This window comes from Passer montanus, unplaced genomic scaffold (assembly GCF_014805655.1).
Source record: "Passer montanus isolate IOZ18808 unplaced genomic scaffold, ASM1480565v1 scaffold132, whole genome shotgun sequence".
NCBI classification, from domain to species: Eukaryota; Metazoa; Chordata; class Aves; order Passeriformes; family Passeridae; genus Passer; species Passer montanus.
In genome coordinates this window covers 560,405-580,716 of record NW_024360055.1, presented here as the reverse complement: position 1 = coordinate 580,716, position 20,312 = coordinate 560,405, and the positions used below count along the sequence as shown (strand labels likewise).

Here is a 20,312-nt window from a genome sequence, read left to right as displayed (position 1 = left end):
CATCTGCTCTCAGAGAAAGGATGTGTTAATATTGATCATTAACATTTAGGCAAAGGCCAGCTTGAGCCTCCTGACAGCCCTGGACCAACAGCAGCCACTCTGACCTGGGGAGGCAGGATTAACTGTTTGAGTCAGGGAGAGGAACTGAAACGTGTCTAATCCCAGCCTAATGCTCGTTCGAGGGATTTGCTGCCATAATCTTCCTGAAGTTTATGTCCTAAATCAGCCCAGCTTGCCAGGCTGACAGAGGCTGATAGCCCTGGGTGGCACCAGGCTGCCAAGTCATGGAACCATGGAGCACCCTGAGCTGGAAGGATCCACCAGGACCATCCAGCCCAGCTCCTGTCCCTGCACAAACACCCCAAAATCCCATCCTGGGCATCCCTGGCAGTGCTGTCCAAACTTTCCTGGAGCTCTGGCAGTGCTCTGTGCCCATTCCCTGGGGAGCCTGGGCAGTGCCCAGCACCCTCTGGGGGAAGAACCTTTCCCAAAATCCAACCTAAACCTGCCCTGGCCCAGTTCCAGCCCTTCCCTGTGTCCCTGGTACCTCAGCCAGGCCAGGCTCTCACTTCATTCATTTTATTGAGACTGTGGCTCATATCAAAGGCAGCTGTAGAAGGTCAGAGCTCCCCGAGCTCTCTGGACAATGGCTTTGAGCACAGCTCATCCTCTGCCTCCTGAGCCCAGCTCAGCTGATACCATCAGCCATCTGATGCTGCTGGAGCAGAAATGGCTTTTTAGAGCTTCCAGCCCTGCCAAGTCAGGCTCTGACTCTTAACCTTGAGGATATGCAAAGATTCCAGGTCAATAAAATGTATTTCAGAAGCCTCACCAGCAGGAAAGAGCTTTTGGTGGTAGTCCTGCCTCTGGAACTCTTCCTGCCTGGATGCACAGAGCTCCAATTCCCCCTGGCCCCGGCTCCAGCTTTGTGTGCAACACAGCATATTCCAAGATGCCTTTGGAATCAGAGCTTTTCAGGACACAGAGCCACATTTCCTTGCCCTGAATCCACTGAAGCCAGCCCTGCACAGAATGCCTCGCTGGCACTGCAGGACAGGAGCTGGCAGCAGGGACTGCCACCCCCTGCCACTGTGGCCTTTGGGCTGAGCAGTTTCCTCCCAGGCTGTGCCCAGGAGGGAAATGTGTTATTTATCCTTAAACTCCTCATCTCAGAGTGTGCTCCTGCTGCAGTCCAGGGATTTTCATTTTAGCCTACAAATTCAGCATGATCCTTCCTTCCTTCCTTCCTTCCTTCCTTCCTTCCTTCCTTCCTTCCTTCCTTCCTTCCTTCCTTCCTTCCTTCCTTCCTTCCTTCCTTCCTTCCTTCCTTCCTTCCTTCCTTCCTTCCTTCCTTCCTTCCTTCCTTCCTTCCTTCCTTCCTTCCTTCCTGGATATTCAAGGAGTGGAGTGTCTATAATCAAATAATTCCTCCCAGCCCCCAAACTTCCACAGGGAATGAACAGCCAGGAGGGACTCCGAGCACTTGAGGAGGGAGCCAGCATCTCCTTTATATTTCTGCTGTTGCTCTGTGCAGCAGTTTTGATACTTAGCACAAAGTAATTGTTTTTTAAACTAATTGTGTTGGACGTCAACTAAATGTACCTCACTCTTTCCACAGGATAAGGTGCTCTCCTTCTCTGTGCAGGCAGGAATGAGGTGCAGATTTTGAGTTTCTCTCTGTTCACACACCCTGAAGAAGTGTGTGGAGGGGCACAGCAATGCCCAAATGTTGTGTTTATCCACAGATGACTCGGCGCTGTTGCCAAAGGATCCAGATCCGCGTCATTTTTCCTGGCAAGAAGCTCTGGATCCTTTGTGAGCTGTTTCCAATTATTATATTAACTGGGAAAGTAAACAATGCCATGCTATTAGATAGAGCTGGCACAAATAAATGCTGCTGCTCCCTCTCCAGACTTGGTTATTATTAAGAAATAAAAATATCAGCTTCAAATAGATCTTAATGTGGATTAAATGAACAGCATGTTCTGTCTCAGCTGGACAAATGTATCAGGGATTCCAACTTAGTGGCACATTCATGGAATCATGGAATGGTTTGGGTTGGAAGGGATCTCAGAGCTCATCCCCTTCCAGCCCCTGCCATGGGCAGGGACACCTCCCCCTAGCCCAGGTTGCTCCAGCCCTGAAATAAATGCCCTCCAGTGGATATGTCTGGAGCACAACACCCTCATTAATCCAATTGCAGCATGCTATGAAACCTCCCAGTTCCTCAAATGTTTGTGTAATGCTGTCTCTGGTGCTTGGCTTCTGCTTTACTGCAGGGAAAATGTTGCTCTTTCGTGCCTCTCAGATTTTAGGAATTTTCCCACTCCCTGCCTTGCTCACTGAGCAGCCTCGAGCTGCCACAAGCTGCAGTTTTGCCTCTTTCCTTGCAGTTTTCATTCATTTTGTGCTCCTGTCCTCGGGGGTTGTTTCAGAGGTAATTCAAGAGCTGCTGTGTTGCCTGTAACACATTTCTCTGTCTCCCGAAGTTTACTCCACTGCCAGCCCTTCTGTGGTAGCTGCTGCTGTGTTTAACTGCTGCCTCTGCCTCTTCAAGTGTGACACCAGGCCCCTGGACAGGAGCAGGGGGGAGATAAATGCTGCCCTGTAGGGGAGAGGCATCCACACTTCCCTTCATGCCAAGGGCAGGCAGCTGCAGGGAAAGCTCTGCCAGACACAGGAAACCCAAAATGCCAGGGGGGATGTGGATGAGACACCACCACTGAGCCCCTGCAGAGATTCAGCTCTGCCAGCTCCCTGGGATTTGGGAAATTGTCTCTCCTTCTCATGCTGGGAGGTGGAAACGCAGCTTGGGGAGCAGTTTGGTCTCCAAGTGCCAGCTCAGTCTGAGGCAACTGGAAAAAGGAATTTCTGGCCAGCCCAGGAGCTGCCCTGAGGGGTGGAAGGAGCTGCAGGGTTTGGGGATGGGGATCTGACTTCTCCAGGGCTGCTCCATGGGGCAAAGTGGGAGCTTCTCATCAGGACATGAGAGGGAAAATCTGTGCCCCAACTGCTGGGTGTGTGTGGGGGTGGCAGAGGAGAATTAGGAACCAGAGCTCCTGCTTGGGAAAAGCAGCGTTTGGATTTTCAGCTGCCACCTGGCTCTTTCCCTGGGCTGGACAATAAAGAGTGTGTGTGACATAAATTCAAAGGTACAAGGTGTAAAAAAGTCTGGTTTTTGTTCTGAAGGAATATTTGTTGAGAGTATGGATACAGGATCTTCTGTTATTGGTATCCAGCGAGGCTGGAATCCTCTGATATGTAAATCAAGGTGAATATTTGACCCAAGGTGACTTTAAATTTAAAAGTAAAAGTTCTTGGTATTACCCTTGTAATAAAATTACCCTTTTTTCCCCCAAATAATTGAATTTTATTATTGATTTCTGTGTTACAAGCTCTCAATTGGGCATTAACCTTTTTCAAAGAGTTTAGCTGTGGTGTTTTTTTGTCTGTTGAAATCTCTTTAAGATAAATTCAAATTTCAAATGCAAGACTTGACTGATATATTCCAGGAACTCCTTTCTTGGTGCCAGTTTTGGTGGCTCAGGCAGAAACTGTTACTGTGCTGGAGATATGACGTGATGCCTGGGGCTCATTGCATCCCCTTGGGTACAAATCCTTTGGTTTTGGGACTCTGGGACACAAATGCCCCAGGGCAGGCATTGAAAGGAGGAGCAGAAAACAGGAGCTCCTCCCTCCCCAACCAAGCAGATGTTGTGTGGACCCAAATCTCAGGTTTGAGGCATCATCTGAGCCTCAAGTTTCTTAAAAAATAAATGGGTGAGAGGCTTTAGGGAGTTTGTCAAGTAAATGTAAAGCAAACTCCACCTGAGCTTCATCTCTGGGCAGTTTCTGGTTTAGCTCCCGGTGTCTGAATCTCTCCCCAGTAAACACAGAGCTTTGGGGCTGCTGGTGCTGGCTGCAGGTGCCAGGTGACACCTGGCACAAACACCTTCAGGAAGAGTTCTCAGGCTGCACTTCTGCCTGTCCACAGCAGCAGCTCATGGAGCACCCCCAGCCCAGGGGTGTCTCATTAAAAGTCTCTCTTTGTGACCAGTTTCTGGGTTATTACAAGGTTTCACTCATGTTGTCCTGGCAACAGAAGTTTTGGGAGGAGCGGAGCTTGGCTCTGCCAGGCACAGGTGCCACGTGGGGACAGCAGGGATGTGCTGGTGAGGTGTCCAAAAAACCTTGGTCTGCCCAAGGAGGGACCAGGTTGGCCAAAAAGGCCCTGATGCAGCTTTCCAGGGGTGTTGGGCTATGTCCTTGTGCCACCCAGACCCTTTGTGTCACACCAGCCCAAGAGCTGGAGGAATTGTCCAGTGCAGGAATGGGGTGTGGAGCAGGTTCTGTGCCCAGAGCTGTCGTGGGTGCTGGTGTCACCCCTGGGACACTCTGCTGTGACAGCTCCCAGTGCTCCAGCAGGTGATTAACAAAACCACAAACACGATCTGAGCATGCCTTGCTGTGCTGTGGGGCTGAGGGACCTGTGCAGCCTCAGCCCTGGCTCTCCACAATGCTCATTAGGTTTGTACAAGCTGCAAGAAGTCATCCTGCTGTACATAATTTTAATTGCCTGCTCCACAATTGCCTGTCAAATATATGCTCTGTCATGTGGCATGACCTGCCTGCTAAATTGCAACGGGAATAAAAAAATACTGCAGAAAGTAAAAGGGAAAAAAATCTAATTATGAACTAGAATGGCGTTCTCAATCTCTATTGCCACCTGCAGCCTGGTGCGTTAGGACAGCACAAACAAATCAATAAAACCTGCAGCTTTTCTTCTGCTGCCTTTAGCAGTTGGGAGTAGTTTGTGCAGTGTTTGTGGGAGCACTTCGGTACCTCCTCTCTGGTGATGTGCTGTCCTCAGCCAGGAGGTTCCACCGCTCATTTTATTTGCAAAATCCAGGGCTGGGACGATGAACTCTGCACCTGGAGAGAGGGCAGCAGCGAAAGGGTTAAAAGGAATTATCTGGGCTGCAGCTTTAATGCGTCTCGTGTGGAGGGCACGAAACTGAGTTTGGTAGGAGGTTCTTTGTCTGGAGCAGCCTTGGCAGTAAATAGAGCTGTGATCTCAGAGGCGATGAGGCACCGGGGGCTGCGGGCTCCGGCTCCGAGCGGCGGCCCCGCGTGTCCCAGCAGGTGCTGCCGCGCCAGGGGATGGAACTGGAGTGAAGCTGCTCGTGTGCTGAGCCCCGAGCCCAGCCTCTCCTCCTGCTGAGTTTCTAGAGAGCAGAGGGAGCCGAGGATGCGGACGGGGCGATGAGCGGTCCCAGGGAGGATGGCCGCTGTCGCAGGGCCATCAGCATCCTCACCGAGCTGTGCCAGAAGAAAAGCCTGCCCAGCTTGGACCTGGACACCTGCAGGGAGTTCCTCCTGCTGCCTTCTGACCAGAGCCTGATTATCTCCGAGCCAGGTACGGCCCCTGCTCCCGTCTGCTGGAGGGTGCTCGTGGAAGGCAGGAGGGACATCCATCCCCTACAGGGGAGGAAAATGTTTGGGACCCCTGTGTTAGACCCAGGGGTTGGTCCTGGCACCCCTCTGGGAGGGTTCCTTCCCTTTCCACATGTTCCATGGTGAAGTTTTGTGTCAAGTTCTCCCTCACCTGTTGATGTGGAATGGGATGGCTGCACGGGGGGACAGCTGGGATAAAGATCCCGAGATAAAGTTCCTGTGAAAGTTCCTTTTTCAAAAACACAGACTCCTGACCTGTATGAAACAAAACCAAACCAAGAAAAAGCAGTAAAGAGCCTACTGAAGCTACTGGGATGGCAGGAACTGGTTGGTGTTTGAGAAATGGAGGGAATCCCATGGCTTGCATGGATTTCTGTTCTTCAATAAGGGATCCTGGTGCACTTTCCTGTGTGTGTTCTACCTTCCCTGAGAATTGCCTGAGCTGTTCCTGGTCAGGCTGTAGAGCCAGGGGGGGACTCTGGTGTGCCAGGGATAAGTCAGAAGCAGGAATTCTGCTCTAGGAGCAAAGGGGCTGCTCTGTTTGCAAAGTGGGGAATTGTCCCTACACCTGTTCTCACAGCTGCTCACCCCAGAGATCTCCTGCTGTCACTTCAGAAGACATTGGCAGGGGCAGTTGGAGCCCAGGCTCATGTGCTGAGGAGCAAACCCCCAAATCTCAAAGCTTTTAGAAGTATTGGTAACCTGCTGAAAGTTGATTATTTGTGGAGTCCAACATTTTCACAGAGGCCTTCTTGTGAGGTTTCTGTAGGTAATGATCTGTAAATCCAGTGGATTTCAGTGTTTTTTACACCATGAGTTTTCACAAACTCTACTCCTCTGCTGAGCACACTGTGCACACAGCTGCCCATCAATCCTGTCCCAGGCATTCTGTGTCACCTTCCCTCCCTCTCTCCTGCCCCTCTCTGCCAGGACTTCGTGCTGGGGTGCAGCTGGCACCCCCAGGGCACAGGGCACCAGGATTCTGCCAGCCCTTGGTTTGCAGTGGTGCTTCCAGCACAGCTTGGCTCATAGCTCCAGGCAAACACCCTCCTTCCACATCCCACTTTGTCTATAACTTAATTCTCCTCTTTAAGTGAGTTTGTTTTATACCTGCCTCTTCTGGAGGCCTCTTACCATGGCTGCTTGTGTCCTTACACATCACATCCCGTGCAGCTATTGCAAATAGAGCAAACAGCTTGCAAACTTATTGCATCCATTTGGGATTCTTTACCTTGCACTAAAATTAACATTTTCCCGACTCTGCAGCAGAGATACTCCACGCTGCTCTTGTTCTGTCCACCCTGATATGACAGATCTGCATTTGTTTGTGCAGCCTGTGCAGGACCTCATGTTCGTGTCAGAATCACATCATCATCATCATCATCTGCCTTTAGCAGGGGGAATGTCTGTGTGCTCTGAGCTGTGGTTTGAGCACCAGCCCCTGGGCTGGGCTGGCTGCACGAGCAGCCAGGGCTGTTGTCTCTGCTCTGCACGACTGGGCCCATTTTTATGTCTAGACAGCACAGAGGACACAGTTTGGGCCTGACATGTACCAATATTTCTCAGTTCCTGGCTGTAAAGCTGCTCCAGCAAAGGGGAAAATCTGTTTGCATTAAGTGTTTACTAACATCACAGAGGTACGATGCTTTCCCCATCAGTGGATGTTTATCTAATTATCTGCATTGATGCTTTGTCCATTTTATCCTGAAGTCTCACGTGGAGCAGATTTGCTCTGGGCTGGCTGTGGTCCCGTGCTCAGACCTAGCAAACCTGTCCTCACAAAGGCAGGCAGGGGCAGGTGGGGCTGTGTGGAGGTGAGCAGATGGCACCAGGCAGGTGCTGTGTCAGGAGCAGGGCAGAGGAGCCCTGGCTCCTGCTGGAGTGTCCCCGTGCGGGCAGCACTGCCCCAGCAGCCAAACGCCAAATCTGCTGGAGTCAAACTGGCCTTATTTGTCATCTTCATGTGGAGTCTCCGGCTTCTCGGGCTGTTTGTTGCCTCCTGGATAAATCTATTAACTGCTGGCTGGACCAGCTTGGCTTGTGGAGTGTCCTGCTGGAGTTCAGGTTGAAGGAAGCACTGTCAAAGCTGGGTCAGGCTGCTCCTGCACAGCTCAGCACAGGGGCAGCTTGGTCTTTTCTGCTGGTTCAGTTTGGTCTTTTCTGCTGGTTCATGTGTGGATGGGGAGCAGTATCCTCAGGGAATGTGTGGAACCAGGTATCATCAGCCTTCTTGAACTGCATCCAAGAGTGGAAAAAAACTGTGAATATAAAAATATTACTGTATAGTTTATGTAACAGTAAGTTTTTGTGTGGTGATTTAATGTTTTTTCAACCATTCTGGACTGAGTGGCTGAAAGGGCTGCTGTGGATGGAGTGGATGCCCCTCTACTCCCTGGTTATGTAACAGCTGAATCTCCTCCTCACAGCCAACAAGAGCAGCCGAGCTGCAGCATTTCTCTGTGCACACCCAACAGAGGAGCTTTGCAGGCTGCTGCCTCGCCCGCAGCCAAACCTGTCAGAAAAATGAGGAGTTTGGCTGGGGAAGGTTTTGGTGCCACTGCCAGGGGGCTGTGAGGGGGAGCTCTCCCTGCACTCGGGCCCGTGGCAGTGCCAGGAATAGAGCTGATCTCCTGGCTGGCCCGAGATGGAGCGAGCTGCAGCATCCCTTTGTTGTGCCTGTCTCCAATCCTCCCCCGGAGCTGCCTCCATCTGATCGCTCTCTTCCCTGCCAGGCAGGGATGCTGGCAGTGTCACCCGTGCTGTGGGGACAGCATTTACCACAGGTGATGGCCCTTCAGAGGATGGGCTCATGCTTTCTGTGCCCTGGAGAGGCAGTGAGAGCCCTTGGGTGCAGCTGAGAGGGTTTGTGGTGCAGCTGTACTGAAGGGCAAAGTCCTTGGCTGTGGAGCAGGGGAGTCAGGACCCCACAGGACCGTGGGGACAGTGATCTGTCCCCTCTGCCCGCGGGAGTGGAGCATGGGAGTGGAACTGCAGCAGCTCCAGGCTCTTTGGGACACAGGGTCTGTGCAGGCCCAGGAGCTGGGTTTCAGTGGTCCTGCTGGTCCCTCCCAGCTCAGGAGCTCCTGGGGTTCCCCACAGCCTGCTCTGAGCCCCCTGAGCTGGGTCCTGCTCCCCTGGTTCGCAGAGCCTGGCTGGGACAGAGGCTGCCAGCCCACCCCAGGAGATCCTGTGGGAGAAAAGGGAAGCTCTGCTCATCCTGAAATGATCCTGCAGGGCTGAAGAGAGTTACTAATGAGAGTAGGTTTCGATGGGAATTTGGGCAGGAATTCCTCCCTGTGAGGGTGGGCAGGCCCTGGCACAGGGTGCCCAGAGCAGCTGTGGCTGCCCCTGGATCCCTGGCAGTGCCCAAGGCCAGGCTGGACAGGGTTTGGAGCACCCAGGGGCAGTGGAAGGTGTCCCTGCCGTGTGGTGGTGGCACTGGATGAGCTTCAAGCTCCTTCCCACCCAAACCAGTCTGGGATTCCATGATTCTGGAGCCAGCACCTGGTGATGTTGATTTAAAGGACAGTGCCTGGGTACAGGAAGGAATCTATCCTGGGATCAAAGCACATCCAGGAGAAAGCCTCTGGGTTTGATTTCTACCTTCAGCTCTTCAGTGCTGCAGCTTTCTTTAAGCAACCAAACAAGTTGGGGGTTTTTTGCCTTAGTGATCCATTTGAACAAAGCTTTGCTGCCCAGTGGAACCAGGGCAGGAGGCAGAGGCTGATGTGCAGAGTTGTCGCCAGCAAACCCTGCTCATCTCCGTGTAGTGAGACCCCTCCTCAAACCCTCCTTCATGTACTGATCCAGCTAAATGTCCTGTGCTTTCCTGCTGCAGGAGGAGAACGCTGGGGTGAGAGGAGGGAACAGGACAGCTGGGGAAGGCACAGAGTCAGAGACCTCCTGGTAATCCGTGCTCCCCAGCACACGGCGTCAGCTCGCCTGTGTTCCAACCCCCAACAATTCAGAGCACATTTACTGCTTTGCCCCTCGTGTGAACTGCTCTTTTTGAAGGTCCTGGTGCAGGCAGTACAGCTTGTACAGCGCTGAACACCCTCCTGGCACTTGGCAAAGACTATTAAAATGTTAAACCAAGCACAGAAATGTTCTTGCTGCAGGCAGAAAAAAGGGAATTTCTGGGCAATAGAGGATTTTTCATCGTGGAACATTGGTGCAGAAAGATCTTTTTTTATTGAGAAATTGGTTCTGGAGTATTTTCTGGGGGAAAAAAAAACACCTATCCCCTGATAGATTAGCTTGACTAAAGGGAGAACTGATGGCACCCTCATTCATGGTTATGGGATGCCTTCAGCCACTACCTGTGAAATATGGGCATGTCTTGAATTTACTCACTAGGCGTAATAACACACTTTTCTGAATTGCCATTCAAGTGCATTTTAAGTCAATATAATAGTAAACATGCTCCAAGCCACCCAGGCAAAGCTAATATTAATCACTGAAGCTTGAGTTTCCAGAGGCCCAGCATGTGAGGAGCAGCTCCTTGGGGCAAATATCTTTTTTATCACAGAGTAATGCACTTGCAAAATGGATCTTGCCTTTCCTCCCAGGAAAAAGCCAGCCAGAGCTACGTGCAGCAGATTTGCTCTTTAGCCCAACTAAACCAGGCTGGGATCCTGGAGGTATCAGCTTCAAACCTTGCTGTCAGAGGAAGGTTTGTAAAACTGGTGTTGAAATAAGGTTGAAAGCGGCCGAGTAAATCGAGGAAAAACCGGATTAAATCGCCTGTCTCCAGCCATGTGTCTCTGCTCGTGCATTGTGTGCGGATCCGTGGCTCTCCAGCTGCCTCTGGCTACGCTCTGCGATGCTCCTGGTAAATAAAATGCCCCTCTGGAGCCCAGTGGAGTGTGCGTGTTCCGTGAGCACCTCTCTGCATAGGCGCAGCTTTGCAGCCGCCTAATTGCCGCTGCTCGCTTCATTCCCGAGGCAGAGCGGGCAGGCTGCTGCTGTTTGTGGATGCGTGCGGACCCGGAGCCTGCTCCGATGCAGCTGCAGCAGCTCATGCATAGTCAGGGCTCAGCATCCCCAACTCCATAGAAACAGCAGCGGGATCGCTGCCGCCGCTAATTGATGCTCGAGCAGGGACCGCGCTGAGGAGCTGCCGCCGCTCTGGTGAGTCCACGTCTCTCAAGTTACTTTAATCATTCTTTGCCTTTTCTTTTCATAATACGAAGCATGTTTTCGTGCTTTAAATGAAAATAATTTCAGCAAAACGCCTTTGCTGTTGAAACATTTCCCCCCTGCTCTCAGGATTCTCCCGGCGTGTGCTTTGAGCTGGTTCAAACCAGGGCACAGCCCGATCTTCCCCGCGGTTTTTTGGGATGGCTCCGGGAAGGTGTTTGGTGTTTCTGGGTTTGCAGGTGTTTGTTGCTCGGCATCCTGGCTGTGCTGGAGTTGCTGCACTCACCGTGTGCAGCCGGATCCTCTCCATGTGTTCATTGTGCAGGGATAAACCAGACCCAGAACGGGGCTCGTGTCTGATCCAATTGTTTTATTTAACTATAGCCTCAGCTCCCCTTGTTTTTCATAACTGTTTCTTCTCACTGCTCACATTTCCAGCTACAATCGAGTATTCTTTCTCAGGACCCTAGATTTTCTCATCTTGGTTAGGCAGCTTTTTCTACCTTTAATATTTGCTGTTTCTCTTTCAAAGACGACAGTCTATATTTCCCCTTCCCATCTGTGTGTTGGAAAATCAGGGATCTTGTCTGTCAGTGTTTCCATCCAGCGGACTCCTTGACAGAGCAATCGCCCTGGCAGTTGTTGGGGAGAGATGCAATTAAGTCCCTCTGCCATGTATTGTCTTTAATTATATTTGTACCTTGCAAAATGGCATCCTGGAGGGTCAGGGAGGAGATTTTGGGAGTGATTGTCTATTAAATGTACATTTTCCCTGCCTGGGGGAAACAGAAAGTTCTCCGGCGGGGAGCCCTGCGCGCGGCGGAGCCGCAGCTGCTGGCTGAGGGTGTCTCGCTGTTTAGTTCAGTTTGTTGTGCTGTAGCAGGTTCATGTTTGACAACATCACAGCAAACTGTGCAGCGAAGCCTGAAGGCAGCACGCCAGGAGCTCCCTTCACACCAGCCCTCTCCAAACCATCCTTGGGGTACGCGGCCCTGGACCGTTTGGAATAATGATTGCCCAGGAATTCTAGTCCCTGGTGTTGTAATAATCTGATTTTCTGTGCCTTTGTAGCTGCTGCAAAGAAATGAATACAGTTGTGTGGCACAGTGTGAGGTGCCACCTCCTCAATTTCTCTCTCCAGATGCAGCACTTCATCTCCTGGATGCTGGTGAGCGTTTACTTGGAGTTGTTTGATCCCAGCTCTGAATCTGAGCTCTGATCAAAATACTCATGCTGAAAGAATCGTGAGCTGCAGAGGATGGAGTGGTAGGAGCTGTTGGAAAAGGGCATCTCAGAATCCATTTAATCAATGAGTAGGATCAGGCAGCCCAGCCTGCTCACTGCAGCACTTTGGAGGGGTTCAAGATCCCTGTCTTTGCTCCAAGCTAATGGAAGCAGCAGCAGCAGCTGCTGATGGCAGGAGCAGAGCCATGGGAGGAAGTTCCCTCCTCACTCAGGGCAGCTTGAACAAAGAAATGCTCTGTTCCAAACCTCTGCATTTCAGTGCAGGGTCCCTGTACCCTGTGGGGGCTCCAGGCAGGCGAGTCCTTCCTGGCTGCTCCATGTGAACCCAGCTCTGGGTCTGCCAGAGCTGCTCTGCCCCTTCTGCACTGCTTGAGAGGCACAGAGGAAGAGGGACTGCTGTGGGTTTGTGTGGCTGCTTTGGCTCTAGGTGGCTCCAGTTGGCAGCTCCAGGGCACCAGGCTGGGCATCACTCAGCTTTGCAGCACCTGGGGCCAGGGCAGTTCTGGAAGAATCCTGCACCTCCAGTTTTGGGTGTCCCATGGGGCAGGTCCAGGCAATAAATGCTTTCAGAACATCTCAGGAGCTCAAGGAGCCCCTGGTGATGGAGGGGCTCCATGTCCTGGGCAGGGGGCACTCAGGAAAGCCTCTGGGAAGCTTTTCAGGGCTGCTTTGTCCCATGCTTGGGGTCTTCTGCTCCTCCTGGACAAGGGTTTTGGGGTCCCCAGACTGTGTCCTCTTGTGGAGCCTGGATCCCAGGGTGGGAGACTTCCAGAAGTGGGATGGGCAGAGACCCCAGTTCTGCTCCCCGCCAAGTTCTACTCTGAGATCTTTTCAAGGCAGCCTGGTTTTAGTGGGGTTTTGAGCCAAAATGGGGTCTGAGAGGGAGACACAGGGAAGCCTCTCCCCAAAATTGGATCCCACTGTAGGAAGTGAGGGGCAGCAAGGTGGCAGCTCCAGGCTGGAGAGTCTGGGCACAGAGGCTGTGCTGAGCCTGGTGTCTCGCAGCAGACACAGCTTTGATCAAGTTTTTAAAAGGAAATTTCAAGTTCCAGGGTTTTTTGGTTGCTCAAGGAAGAGGGAGAGAGAGTGAAAAGCTTTTACTTGTTCCGTTTTGCATCCTGAAACGCAGTTGGATTTCTGCATCCCAGAAGGGTCTGGATTCCCATGGTTTCCTCTCTGCCTGGCTCTGCTCAGCTCCAGCTCTGGATCAGAGGCTCCCCTGGCACACAGGGCTCAGCAGTGCAGGGTCACAGCCCGGGGGATGAGGATGCTCAGCAGGGATTTAACCCCAGCCCTGGCCACTGTGTGTGTTCAGCACCACTGGGTTGTTTACAGATGTTGCTACAGCATATTGTGATAAAATGTCATGGGATTAGCACACAGCCTTGTGCCATAATTGCATTCACTGTGGCTTATAATAGTTCATTAGCTTGTCATCAGTTAGGCAGAAAGCAATGACAACTCTTCCTATCACATTTATAATGCTCTAGAGAGCAGCTGATTAAGTCACAAAGTGACATAAATCACCAGGGAATGTTTCCTTCGGCTTGGAAAAGTTTTTTTCTCTTTTTTTGTCACTTTTGATAACAGAAATGCTGCATTTCTGACAGCACAAAGTTCCCCTTTGGGTTGCACACGCCAGCAGAAGTTTCAGTGACAAATCTGCAGCCTGGAGGGAAAACCCAAATCGGTCAATAATGGCTGAAAACCAACATTTTTTTTGTCTTTAGGAGCCTGTGATGGGTCTCCTCCAGCCCAGCCACTTCACTGTGGGTCAGTTCTTGTCCATGGTCTCTCTCAGCACCGTGTGAAGCCCACAGTCAGCAGTGGGGTTTGTGGCTGGTGGTGGGAGAGGGGAGTTTTGTCTCCAGGTCCATCTGGGGAGATGAGGCTGAGGATGGGCTGAGGGCTGTCCATGGGCAGAGCCAGGGTCCAGGAGGGAACCTGGGATGTTGGATACTCAGATTTGGAGTTGCAGCCCTGCAGACATGCAGCTTCTGTGGGGTTCCAGAGCTCTGTTCTGGCTGCCATGCTGGAGGCTCCTCCTGCCCAGAGAGCCACGCAGTGCTCCTCAGCTATTCAGGATTTTTGCCTTCTTTTTGGGCAATTAATTCTTTCTCCATTCTGTTTCAGTGGGAAAAGCACAAGCTCCAGGACACCAGACTCTCATTTCACCTCACAACCCTTTCTTTGGTGCATTCTGCACTTCCATTTGGTTGACTCGATGATCTTAGAGGCATTTTCCAACCTTAGTGATTCTGGGATTTGTAAGTGTTGATTTATTTTTCCTTTTTCTTGTTACATATTCACATAGGGACATGAAGTGCCTCACAGTTGACTCTGCATTTGAAAATCACCTTTGATGTGTCCCTCTGAATTACTCTGTTCAGATTTCCCTCTGGTTTTTAAACTCCCCTGGGGCCTGGAGCAGCTCCCACTCTGAAGAGCATTTGCTGTCTGTTCCCTGGTGAAGGAAGGACCAAACCATGAACTGAAGAGCACCAAGTGACAAAGGGTGTGACAGTGTCTGTTTAATGCACTGGTTTAATCAGCCCATGAGGTGTGACAGACCCCACCCAGGGACAGAGGGGATGGGGTCAGCACTGGCATCACCCACATCTCTGTGCTGCCTCCTCCGGGCCAAGACACACATGAAAAACACCTTCACTCTCCTGTGAAAATGTGAAAAGTTTAATAAAGGACAATGGGAGATGAGGACCATAGAGCAAAGGTTATTAGGGTTGGCACTCAGCCAAGGGCACCCTGTTATCTTTGGGGATACCCCTTAAATACCTTTTAATTACACCAGCCTGTTGCATACTCATAGACCCTCATGCATAGCAAACTTTCCCCCAAACTAGTTTACATGTTCCAAGAATTGTTTAGCCTGGCTCCTCCTTGGATCCACCTTTTTGGAGCATGTGGATTTTTTGGTTGTGGTTTTAGTCCATTCTTATCACCTCCAGTTTTTGGGCCTTGGTCCTCACTGCCTTCAGACAGGGAGTGCTGATGGTTGGCAGATCTGTACAGGTGTGTTCATTGAGTGTTATCCCATCCAAACAGGCATTTTAACACCAGCACACACATATCAGCTATTTCACTGAGCTTAATTAACAACAGAAATAAAAACTATGTATTTATAAAAAAGTTACTTTAACCTTACACATATAAAATCCATTTGAATATTTGCAAAAAGCCAATATTATAATACGTATCTATAGCACACAGCAGGAGCTTCAGCCTGGAGAAGTAGGCAAGGATAAAAACAACTCTCTTTGCTGCTTGCAGGCAGGGCACAGTGCAGGTGACAGCTCTGGGTGTCCCAGGAGCTCATCCTCTCCCAGCTCTGAGGTGCCCCAGGCGCCAGGCTGACATGGGAAAGCCTCGAGGCTGGGGATGCTGGAATAGAACTTTATTCCATGTGCAGATTTATGGTTTAAGCATTTTCTCCTTCATTATAACTTGGAGTTTATAAAATTGGGGAATTTGCAAGTATTTGCACTAACGAGCTGAGAGCTGCTATCCAGGACAGCAAATCCTCCGAGAAATCTCTGCTCTCTGTGACCACTGACAGCACCCAAAGGAAGGGATGGAGCTGTGCCAGGGAGTTTAGGTTGGATTTTGGGACAGGTTTTTCCCCAGGGGGTGCTGGGCACTGCCCAGGCTCCCCAGGGAATGGGCACAGCCCTGAAGCTGCCAGAGTTCCAGGAGAGTTTGGACAGCACTGCCAGGGATGCCCAGGGTGGGATTTTGGGGGTGTCTCTGCTGGGCAGGGGATTGACTGGATGATCCTTGTGGGTTCCTTCCACCTCAGGATATTCTAAATTATGCAGCAGTTAAGGGAAACCACTTTGGATGAAGTTGTCTCCTGTTCCAGTTCATTTCCCAGCTGCAGAACCACATCCCCACAAGGAGCACAGCCAGTGGTGAGGGAAGCCCTGGCCCTGCTCAGTGAAGCCAGTTCTGCCTGGCTGGGAGGGATGAGGCTGCTGTTTGCTCCTGGGCATGGAGCAGCCACTGGAAACACTGGATCCCTGCGAGGTCTCCATATGAGGGGTTGTCTCCATCCTCAACGTGCAATAATGAGATGGTTTGAGTTTTATAGTCTTATATAATTACTCTCAAAATAGCTTCTGATTCATCCTCCCCTTTGAAGCTTATAGTTTGCATTCTGATAAGCTCTTGCATGGCAGGAACCCTGTGGTAGCAGCAAATTAATTTTTAAGAAGTTTTTTGCTGTCTAACTGAAACTTTGGCACAGCCACTTGGAGCATTCCTGTCCTGACCTTCCCAGGATACATTCCATGGCTGAGTGTGTGCAGGAGATGAGGAGCTCTCTCAGGGTTCCTGGGGAGCCTGTGCTGGCAGGAGGAAGCTGGTGGGAGCTGATAGTGCAGACTCAGTGTCCAGGGACAGGGGAAGCACAGCAACAGGAAAAATCTCATTTTAGCTTCCAGGGAGACTGGCTGGATGGGGCTTGGAGGAACCTGGAAGGTGGAAGGTGTTCCTGCCCATGGCAGGAGGTGGAAGGAGATGAGCTTTAAAGTCCCTTCCAACCCAAAGTATTCCATGATTCTCTGAATGTCTCTTCTCAGAACACTCCCCTCCTGAGCATTCCCAGCCCTCTGCTCTGAGAGGGACCTTTGCCACTGAGCTCTGTGTGGTGAGCTGAGTGTGAAAGTGCTCAGCAAACTGTGAGAACTTGTTTTCAACCCCATTCCCTGTGCTGTCTTCTGTGGAATTTTTGTGGTTGGTATGGAATAGCAAAACAAGGCTTGGCCATGTCCAGAGCAGCTGGGACTGACTGCCTTCACCTGGAGAAACCTGTCCTGTGGTGCTGGGATGTGCTGGGATGTGCTGGGAGTGGGGAGGGCTCTGTCAGGGTCTCCCTGGGTGTTCCATACCATTGTGCAGCCCTGGCCAGCTGAGAGGAACAATCAGTGGTTTTTTTACTTTCATTGCCTCGTTTGTGAGCAGGGACAGGACCTGAGGGAAGGGCTGGAGCTGTGCCAGGGGAGTTTAGGTTGGATTTTGGGAAAGGTTCTTCCCTCAGAGGGTGCTGGCACTGCCCAGGCTCCCCAGGGAATGGGCACAACCCTGAAGCTGCCAGAGCTCCAGGAGAATTTGGACAGCACTGCCAGGGATGCCCAGGGTGGGATTTTGGGGGGGTCTGTGCCAGGCAGGGGATGGACTGGATGATGCCTATGGTTCCCTTCTAGCCCAGGATATTCTGTAATTCAATGATTCTGTGCTTTGTTCTGGATGGGTCACGGTGCCAAGCACTGCTGTGATTCCATCTCCCTCTGCCCAGGCTCTGGGTGCAGCGCTGGGCCCTGTCCCTGTCCCTGTCCCCAGGGCAGCCTGAGCAGCAGCAGGGCTTGGCTGCTCTGAGCAGGGTGTTCACAGCTGACGCCTGCTCCTGCTGCTGGCAGCACTCGCAGCAGGAGCTCTGAGGGCCCCACCAGCCGTGTTTGTGACCCTGGGACCTGCAGTGACACGGCTGGGGCCTGCTGCTGCAGGGGGGCCCTGCAGCCCTTCCCACCTCCCACAGCATGAGAGAACATCTGAGGGGCAGCCGCAGCTCTGCCCCCCCAGAACTGTGTCCTGACCTGGCCCTGTAACATCTGCTGAGAAGCTGATGGAATATTTCCCCTCGCCAGGACCCAGCTCTGCTGCTGGAGCAGCACTCCCGCTGCCAGGCTGCCTGTGAAGAGCCAATTGACGGCAGCCAGACTTTGAAGTGACAGCTCCTAATGACTCGTCTAGCTCAGGAATATTTCAGGGCATATTCCTGTAGCTCCCGCCTGCCTGGAGAACACCACCAGCAAATCAAGAACTTGATGAAGTTTCAAATGGCAGCCAAATGGCAGTGAGGGGGCCTGAAATGTGACAACAAAGCCATCAGTAGGGGACAGGCACACTGGACACAACCCCAGCAAAGGGGGATAATCAGAGAGTGGGCTTGCAGTGCTTCCCTGTCTCTGCCATGCCCTGTGCAGCCCCAGTGCCCACAGATTGTGAGATCTGGGAGCACAGAGCCTGCTGCTGCAGGAACCGGGGCTGTGGGGCCAGGGACACTCTGATCTGTACTGCACCATTTCCTCTGCCTCCATTCCCAAGGCCATGGCAGGCTTGGAGGGGGATGAGGAGCTGCCTGAGGACTGCTGCACTGCAGCTCACCTCTCCCCCAGTGCAGCATGCCAGGGTTTATCAGCCAGCCAGCTTCCTTTCCACAATCCCTGTTGCAAAGGGCTCTGCTTGCTGCTGCCCTCCCTGCTGCCCCTCAGGGTTTGCTCTGTGCTGTCCCCAAAGGGGACATTCCCTCTTGTCTCTGTGGTGCTGCTGGATGCTACTGTGTGGTTCTAATATTTGATTTCCATTCCATCCAGTCCCTGTTTCTTCCTCCAAAGCTGAGCAGCTTTGCTAAATAAACATCTCTGTGGCTGGGCTTTAATGGAACCCTTCCACCTCCTCTGCAGCTGCTGCCCTGTGCTCCCCCCTGCCCTCACCTCTGAGACCCACCACAGCTCCCCGTGCCCAATTTCCAGCCCTCAGCTAATCAGGCTTACATTTCTGATGCTCCTCAATCGAGAGAAAATGAGATCAGCAGTTGGTGGGAGCCTCACGTGGTCTGCTGTAGCCCCAGAGCTGCTGCTCTCCTCCAGCAGCACCTCTTGTACCAATCCATCACTTGAGTGCGTGCTCCCTGCAAAGCCCTGCAGAAAGAGAACAATATATCCTCACAAATGCTCCTGCAAGAGAAAAACCTAGCAGAAAATGGACAGAGCAGCCTGGGAGTGTCTGCTGGGCTGGTGTGAGTGATGCTTGCTGTGTGGCACTGGGGAGGCAGTCACGCAGCCAGCGTGAGTGAGGTGATCGCCGTCACCCTGCTCTGGGCTCTGCCAGCTCCTGGAGCTGCCCTGCCAGGGGCATTGGCTGTGGGAGGATGTTCCATGCCCCAGCTGCAGCTCAGAACAGCCAGGAGCTGCTTTTACAGCTGAAGGGATCCCAAGCTCTCCCTTATGTCCAGATTTTCCATTCACCACCAAAGAGATTAGGACAAAGAACCTCTGACAAGGAAGATGTCCCTGGGGTCTTGGCAGGGTCAGGCTGGTGGCTGTGACTGGCAGAAGGTGGCAGAAGGTCAGTAAGTGTCACCTCTGCCTTGGTGAGGGGCTCCAGGGCCTGAGGAAATGTCTGTGCCCTCACAGGTGACAAGAGAAGAAGGGGACAGCCAGGTCCTGGGGGCTGGTGGCATCAGCCTGGTCCCACACTGCACCTCACTGAGAATTTCCAGCCTCTCCAGCTTCCACTTGTACTATTCCAACTTTGTTTAAATGCAACAGGTAGCTGGAATGACTAATGGCTGCTGGAGTGCTGAGAGAGCCATCAACCATGTTGTGTTTTCTCTGTGGGGAGTGGGTGGAAGGAAAGCTAAATTACATCTTGGGATATTAAATATAACTCTGCACATTAAACTCTGAGTTATCCATGAATCTCTTTAATGACAGCACAAGCTACTTCACAGCAGTAAAAGTCAATGTTGCCACAATTAGACCACTATTGTCTTGCAGTTAATAGACTGCTCTAATCATGACTTTGTCATATTATTAATCGCTTTTGGGTTGGACTTTTGCTAATTATCCCCTTTGGTAACTCAGTTGAGGCATTAGGAAGTCAGCAGGGACATCAAGCTGAAAGGCAGTCGGACCATAGCTCTTCATTAGCTCCCATCCAGGATGAAACCAAAGGGGGTTGTGCTGAGGAGCAGCTCTGTGATCCACGGACACCGTGGTGGGAAGGGCTGGATTAACCAAGGAGTGTTTGCCCTTTCCTCAGTTTGCTTTTAGCTTCACAGTTTTAAACTGTAAACCACTGTTCCTTTGTCCTGCCCTGGGCTGTTTGTCTTTGATTTAAAGGCAGGAGGAAGCAGTGACCTTGGAAATGTTGTAGGTTTGAGCTTTTTGGTGTGGTTCAGTAGCAAGGGGTTCGGGTGTTACAAAATCACTAAAAACACAAACCAAGAAGTCAAGTCAAAGGAGAAATGGGATCATTTTTGGGTGACATTGAGGGAATTCAGTCTTGTTTGTGCTCTTGGTGTCCCCATTGCTGTCAGCTTAAGGACTTTTCTGTGATGTTTTGGTAACAAGTAGGATATAAAACAGGCATATAATAAATACACAAGCTCGATGGCTTATCCTAAACATATCAGCTCAAGCAGGTAGATCACAGAATCACAGAATCATGGAATATTGAGGGGTTGGAATGAACCTTAAAGATCATCTGGTCCCAAATCCCTGCCGTGGGTAGGGACACCTCCCACTAGACCAGGTTGCTCAAAGTCTTGGCCTGGCTTTGAGCACATCCAGGGGTGGATCCTGTCAGTGTCCATGCCCATCCCTGTTCCTCATGGCTCAGGAGGGAGCTCTGTCACTGCTGCCCTGCAGCCAAAAGCATTTTCCAGCCAAAGATTC

The 20,312-nt window shown here is 51.6% G+C and overlaps 1 protein-coding gene across 1 annotated transcript in view; it reads left to right on the top strand.

Annotated features, from left to right (window-relative positions):
* The first annotated feature begins 5,085 nt into the window (after window positions 1-5,085).
* Window positions 5,086-20,312, top strand: part of SYT6 (synaptotagmin 6) — a 35,780-nt gene continuing 20,553 nt past the window's right edge. Inside the window, exon 1 of the mRNA XM_039699426.1 lies at window positions 5,086-5,416. Within this exon, the coding sequence (XP_039555360.1) occupies window positions 5,263-5,416 (154 nt within the window). The 5' untranslated portion in view covers window positions 5,086-5,262. The remainder of the gene's footprint in view (window positions 5,417-20,312) is intronic.